The sequence below is a fragment of the Agrilus planipennis genome, unplaced genomic scaffold (genome assembly GCF_000699045.2).
Source record: "Agrilus planipennis isolate EAB-ADULT unplaced genomic scaffold, Apla_2.0 scaffold8, whole genome shotgun sequence".
Classification (NCBI taxonomy): Eukaryota; Metazoa; Arthropoda; class Insecta; order Coleoptera; family Buprestidae; genus Agrilus; species Agrilus planipennis.
Genome location: NW_020442461.1, coordinates 1,695,646 through 1,702,769, shown reverse-complemented (window position 1 = coordinate 1,702,769; position 7,124 = coordinate 1,695,646). Strand labels below are relative to the sequence as shown.

At 37.9% G+C, this 7,124-nt stretch overlaps 1 protein-coding gene across 1 annotated transcript; it reads left to right on the top strand.

Moving 5' to 3' along the window:
* Window positions 1–3,490: 3,490 nt before the first annotated feature.
* Window positions 3,491–4,456, top strand: LOC112906527 (toll-like receptor Tollo). Its single transcript, XM_025980786.1, has one exon. The coding sequence runs from the start codon at window positions 3,509–3,511 to the stop codon at window positions 4,442–4,444; it is 936 nt and encodes a 311-aa protein (XP_025836571.1). The 5' UTR covers window positions 3,491–3,508; the 3' UTR covers window positions 4,445–4,456.
* The last annotated feature ends 2,668 nt before the right edge of the window (window positions 4,457–7,124 follow it).

Here is a 7,124-nt window from a genome sequence, read left to right as displayed (position 1 = left end):
CAAAAATATGTGCGGGTGATGCGAAGCTGGGCCGGGTCACTAGTTTAATATAAAACAGTCAATTTTTATTGTGAAATGAAGGAAACGCGTTTCAACAGCTTTGTTAGAGATGTTTCTACAGCCTTTTGGCAACTCTTCCTTTATGTACCTAACGCTTTTTATGATTTCAATAAACAATTTTACGCCCCGTGTTACACATTTTGTTACCAGATTAACATAATATTGATGTTAAAATTGAGTAGCATTTAAAGAAATTGGAACTTGATGACTTTATGAAGCTTTTCAACAAAATCATAATCATTTACGATAATATTATTCTACTGTGTACGAAAGCAAGCAATCTTCAAACGTAAGCCTGCTAAATTTTGTTCAAACAAATTAATCTCGGATAAACGGGATGCGCTTGTGTACTTTTGAAATTATTAAAAAACAAATTGGTTCGGAGTGTGCTTTAATATGCGAGCTTGAACTTCCAAAGACTTTAATCCTTCAAGCAGCGAATATCAGGAATATAAGTACACTATCTCTGCTAAAGCTGTATTAAATGCACACAAATCTCATATTTAATTCCACTAAAATTTTATTAAACGTCGCGCCCTCAAGCTAAAAAGCAAGAAACAGTAAATAATATAATATCTGCAGTATGATTAGAATATCTACTTCAGACTCTGTAACGTTAAAAGGAAAACTGAGTGTCATTATACAGGGTATAGAAGTGAATATTTGTTAGAATACACCAAACGGGTTGAATGAAGTAGAAGAGCAAAATAGAGGGAGTACCGGAACCTAAAACTGTTAATTTCAATCAAATTAGATACATCGGAGCTAGCAGAAATGAAAAGGTATTAGAAAGAATTGGTGATCAGAGGTCAATAAGAGATAGGTGGGATAGATTGGTAGGACACTTTTTTAGGTATGATGGGCTAGTAAAAGACATAGTAGAGGCAGAAACAGGAGGTATACTCCGTTTAGTTTCTGTATCGATGTGACCTTCAGTTTGACCGGCGCAAAGTAGAAAAGAACAGCACTAAGCCAGAAAAGAAAGGAGACAACTCTCGACCAAACTCTTAACCGGTTAAGAGCGTATAATCCGTACAGTACTGCACGGAAAAATTGACCATTTAATCCACTACAATTGCATTGCTCAAATGTACTGTTATTGGTACCATTTACTACTGAAAATATCAACGAGATGGTTATTTATATTTGAAGACACATTAAAGGCTTTAACGCTTGTTTTCGATTCGCACTACTAATCATGACTGAACAAAACTATTGGCCGGTACTGTATGAAAAAGTATGTTTAATGAACAAGAGTCGAGAGTATAATGAGCTTTTTTCTCCCTACCTACGATTTTGCCAGCGCGCATCCAAGACATTGGAAGGGGCACATCGCTAAAGAAAGTAAATGAAGTATAAAAGAAGTATAGGTAGACCTAGATTAGTTTTAGGGAAATGCGAAGATTAGGTCAGGATAGGAAAGAGTGGAGGTGCATGTCCAACCACTCGGGACTGACGATCTTATGATGATAACGTCGTAGCTGGTTTGATTGGTAAAATCCGGAAAATTGGAATGAAAATTCCACATTATCGGTAGACTATCATTTCGGTATTGCTATGGAGTTTGTTTTATGGGAACTAGGGCCGTCACCACATTCGGATTTTTTTGTCAAAAAAAAAAACAGGAAATTATATGGCATATTGTATACCACCAACATCCGTAATCAATTAATTTCTTATACCAAAATATAAACACTATTTTAAGTAGGTAGAACATAATAATTAGGTACATTAATTTTGTTTGTTTGTACTTTTATAACTGTTTGAACATTTAGTGTCAATGTTTGCGTGCATATATCACAGTGTTTATTACACATATTACAACAATAATTTCCTGTCATTTTAGCATTACAATTACCGTCGGTTTAATTACATTATGCGCCTATTCCCAGCGGCAGATGCCTCTTCGATTCGTCAAACACAGACACTTATATCGATCGGCAATTAGTTAATTAGTGGACATAATGCGGTAATAAAGGACATTTACGGATTCACTTTCAATGACCTGAGTCGTAATTAATGTCTCTTTGATCATGTTAGTCGCTAACATACCTAAGTAAAACGCTTATCAAAACATGAGCGCATGTCTGTATCCACCCGGGGAAAATTTTAATTAAAATTACCGTCTTCAATACGACTAATAACGGAAATGACTCGTATAAATTCAAATAGAGCTCGTTAAGTAACACTTAGATAAGTGGCATACAGAAAATAACATAAGGCATTTATAAAAATTAACAACGGATATTTTCGTAACGTATAATTAATGTTTTCAAATGCTATAATCTTAAATTTTGGATATGTCCCGACTAGAATTTATAAGGGGCATGCTCCATCTAACATGCGGCTAATGAGGGGCATGCCGATGTAAGGATTTCCCCGTAGGTTCTTCATGAAAATCCCACCAAAAAAGTGGTGATACTGAAATTAGGATTATGGGTTTTTCATATGGGTCTTATGGGACAAACCTAACACATGTATAAACTTACAATTAAATCTACCTTTTGGTTGCTCGATGAGGCAAATCCGTCTGAAAATACTTTCAGTAAAATGAAAAAACTTGATTACAACCCCTTGCCGTTGTAGTCGTTTCAATGAAATCTTTTTCATTTGCAACGAACCAACAAGTGTACTTCCTGATGTTTTTATAAAAAAACTGAAACCAGACGCATCAAGTCGAACAACAGTAAAACGATTGCAATTTAAAGTATTATTGATCACAAAAAAGCTCAATAACACAATTTTACTTAAGACTAAACAAATTCTACAAATATGTGATATATATGTATATATTCCTTCAAATGGAGATATAAATTGTACTGAAATTTGTGGAAAACTACTAGGAAAAAGAAAATCCCTTTATACGTATCCATGCTATGCTAAATATTTAGAAATATACCTATACTTTCTGCAAAGACTGAAGTTATTACTACCTGTAAAATCATAGATGTTGATAAAAAAAATGGTTTATCTTAATGTTAATGACGAAAGTAAAGAAATAATATGTGTTTTAGCATTGCTACATATTGCAGCGAGCACGAGTGTTTGTGTGCGATTGGACACACGTGTACGTGAACGGCTTATCGATTCGCCGGCTAACCGCGGGCGCCTTTCTTCATGTGCGCCGTATTTGTAAATGCGTGTGCCGTACCTGCGTTCTGGGAAAGCAGTTAAACAGTTCTAAGAAAAACTAAACGATCCGGATGTTTATAGAGGGTTCCGGAAAGGAAACAAAAGAGTATTTAAAGGAAGAGACAATTGGCAAGAAGAAGAAACAAATTGACCGTTGCAGAAGTGAATTCAGAAATAAATTGACAGTGGTAGAAGTGAAATAAATAGCGCAGTGAATAGTGATATATCAACAGTAGTGTAAATAAATAGAATAATTCATAACCTTAGCTTAGTAATAATTTAATANTGCGATTGCGATTATACGAAAAAATTCCGAATGTGGTTGCAAGTGAATCAGGGGAAAGTGTCTGACTTTTCACGCGTCAATTGTTTCTTCAGTAATAACACTAGTAGCATAGGACCCCCGATATTAGATAACACCACGTGCACCGTAGTTTCGGGAAAGTCCCGGGCGATGGTGGAAAGCCAGGCAATGAACGATTACCTGTCGGTCTTGCTGATTGCGATGTGTTTGTTCCTGTCTAGTGTGGTAATAATGTGCGGAGCCTTCTATTACCGCAGGGAACTGAGAGTTTGGATTTATTCCCGGTGTGGGTTACGAATGTGCTACAAAACGACCTCGTTCGAAGAGCAACAAGACAAAGACAGACTCTTCGACGCGTACGTATGTTACAGCGTGAAAGACGAGGCGTTTGTTCATCAAGTGTTGGCTCAGGGTCTCGAAGGGGGTGAGCCCAATTACAGGCTGTGTCTGCACTATCGCGACTTCAACGTGTCCACGTACGTTGCGGACACTATCATAGAAGCGGTCGAGTCCTCGAGACGGACTATCCTGGTGCTGTCAAAGAACTTTTTGTACAACGAATGGTGCCGTTTCGAATTCAAATCCGCGCTCAACGAGGTGCTAAAAGACCGAAGACGAAGACTGATATTCATAGTGACCGGCGAGATACCGCAGAGGGATCTCGATCCGGATCTTCGCCTGTATATTAAGACGAACATTGTGATAGAATGGGGAGACAGACAGTTTTGGCAAAAGCTCCAGTTCGAGATGCCGGACGTGAAACGATCGTGTGTACATCAACGGTCGGCGGTCAATATTTACGCAACAAACACTCCGATGCATCTGGAGAGATCGAGGAGTCCGGCACTTCCGCCACCTCCGCCTCCTGGTAAATTGCCGCCGTTCCTACAAAACCCGCCCAGTTTACCTAGGAATTCGAGACCGTTACCGCATCCCTTGTGGGCATAGCGATTATTAAATTACAGGTATGTATTTAGTCTTTTTTATTTCTTTTAAAGCCTCTGTAAATAAAGCGCCTGGACCATTTGGCATCCTTTATTTGCTACTGGATTTGATGGATGAATTATTATTGATGTTTAAAACATATATTGAACTATTTCTACTATACCTATGTGACATCATGGTGTAAATTGGGCTACTCNTTTAATTCGTTGTGCAAAAATTCACGTAACCCTGGCGAAATAACATTTCTTATACACTACCTGCCCTTGCACTAGTTACATGCTGGTAAGGAGGTGCTGCGAATAAGAGTTAACAAGTGGTGTGTACCCTTCCTTTCTTCCAACATCATCATAGGGTCGTCAGTTTTAAGACTGGTTGGACACACACCTCCACTCTTTCTTATCCTGAGCTAATTTTCGCATTTCCCTAAAATTAGAAAAACCCACTTCCTTAACTACTTATTTGCGAACAGTTGACATTTAATCTAATCTAGGTCTACCTCTACCCCTCCTAACTCCTGTTTCTACCTATCCCGCCTACTTATTATTGATTTCCATAGAGTCCTCTGTTCTGCTATTCTTTATAACATCTCTTCATTTCTAACCTTCTCTAACCACAGTATCTACAGCGAATAGGGAATGTACCTATACTACATGATTTATTCGTGAGGGTGTCTTCAAAAATACCACGTATAGTTACAGGGGAAGGGGGGCCTAGGTTTTCGTCACGTACTTAGTCAATATCCTCTGGAGAAATCTCACGCTATTACGAGGTATATTCAAAACTTTCTGATGTTTGCAAAAAATAATTTAAAACCATATTTATGAAGCACTACATGAAAAGTAGTGGAGGAGAGGGGGGTTTGTTATATACTACGGATGGTCACCTAAGGGGGGAGGGGTAAAAATTATAAAGAATGGTCCGACATTATTGTAGAAGATATAAACTACTACGTATTTTTGTCTTAAGGTTGTCATCTGTTTAGACGTACGCTTAAATCATAACAAAAAAATCTATGCTGAACAGTTAAATTTATTGTGTCTGAATGGCGTCCAAGACAAATAGGTTTCTAACTGTATGTATATTGTTTTGCTGACTGTGGCCAAGCCCATAGGTGCACCTAGTATACACGAGCAATCACAGTCCTGTTAGTGCTCCAAATATCAATGTGTCGAGTTGAAAAAATCATCTGGGCAATTTTAATTTACCTTTCATCGATTCGTCTTTTTTTTTTTTTTCGTTTGGAAGTTGTCTGACCTGGCCAATAGACTTCGTTGGCATTCTTCAAGAGCACCAGAGTAAAAGAGCAATATAACAAATTGTAGGTCAACCACGGATAACAAAAGGTATACGTAGTAGATGCCAGGCAGTGTGAGAAACAGCCAAAGTCATCGAGTTGCTGCCTCCTGCGGTGTAGTATCGGGACCCTGCTGAGCTAATGGGTCTGCTTGCGATGAATAGGACCCGTGTTTTAATTTTAAAAGGCTTGCTTCTTCCATTCATCAGCGCCGTTTTTTCAGTGCCCGGTTACAGTTTGAGGTGGCCGCTACACCAACCAAACACAAATTTTCAAAAAAGAAACAAAGAGATCATTAGATCGTAAGTAGGTAAAAAATTACAAGTCGCATTAACTTCACCCTCTTTTAAAAGAAGTTCTACCAATTCTTAAAAAAAGGAACTGTATTCGGACTGGACAACCGCCTTTATAATATTTTCACGAATTAAAAACAGCAAACGGTGTCTCTTTATCTCATTTATCCAAGGTGTTACAATGAAGTTTCGGGAACTAGTAAATAAAACTGTATTTGTAACCAATTTTATTATGAGCCTTCATAGTAGCCACCCCCTAGCTCCATACAGATACACCGTTGCCACCGCCTTTACCACTCATGGAAAAATATTTTTGGAAGTATGGGTTTCGTAACCGTCATCGACTCTTGAGAAGAAAATTCATTATTGGGAAGAAGAAAAAGTAACACAGGATTAATCCGCGCAACATATGTGGCGACGTTGGTACTTGCGACATCCTTTCGTTAGGCGCTCTTCCCCCACTTCTACCCATCGCTGATTTCATCAAAAAGTGTATCAGTGATTTGATTCATTCATGTTTGCTACCCACTAAAAATACGGACAAATCATGAATGAAGCGACCGACAGTTTTCAAATTTCTACCAGTTCTAATGGAAGCTTCACGATTTGCATCAACATGAGCTTGAACCCCCGCGGTGTTTTTATGTGAGGAATTACAACTATATTCCCGGAACTTTATTACCACGCCTCGTATACGAATGCCGCAGGCGATCGATACCGACGGCACCTTTGATATGCTCGAGAGCCGGCAGATGCGGGCCATAAATCATTCAACCAACAAGGCTGGCATGAAAAAAGAAACTTACATGAAATTTCCGGGTATTATTAGGAATTTTCTGTGATCGTATAAATAACTGTGGACAGTTCTTATGTTAAAGAAGTAGCAATAGATATGAATGAATATCGATCAAAAAATAGATAATTATTTCATTAATAGATGGCATTACCTTTCGTATTATGACTAGAGAAATAAAATACTGCAATTGTGAGGAACATTTTTTTTTTTTATTCCATTAAGTTCTGGTTGTAATAGACTGTTTTTCCTTCCAGATCATTTTCCGGTTGTGTTTCGTTTTAAATTTTTGCATGGTAAATT

Bases quoted from the DNA above. Each gene is read 5' to 3' on its own strand.
- LOC112906527 (XM_025980786.1), top strand. From the start codon at position 3,509: ATGTGGTTGCAAGTGAATCAGGGGAAAGTGTCTGACTTTTCACGCGTC.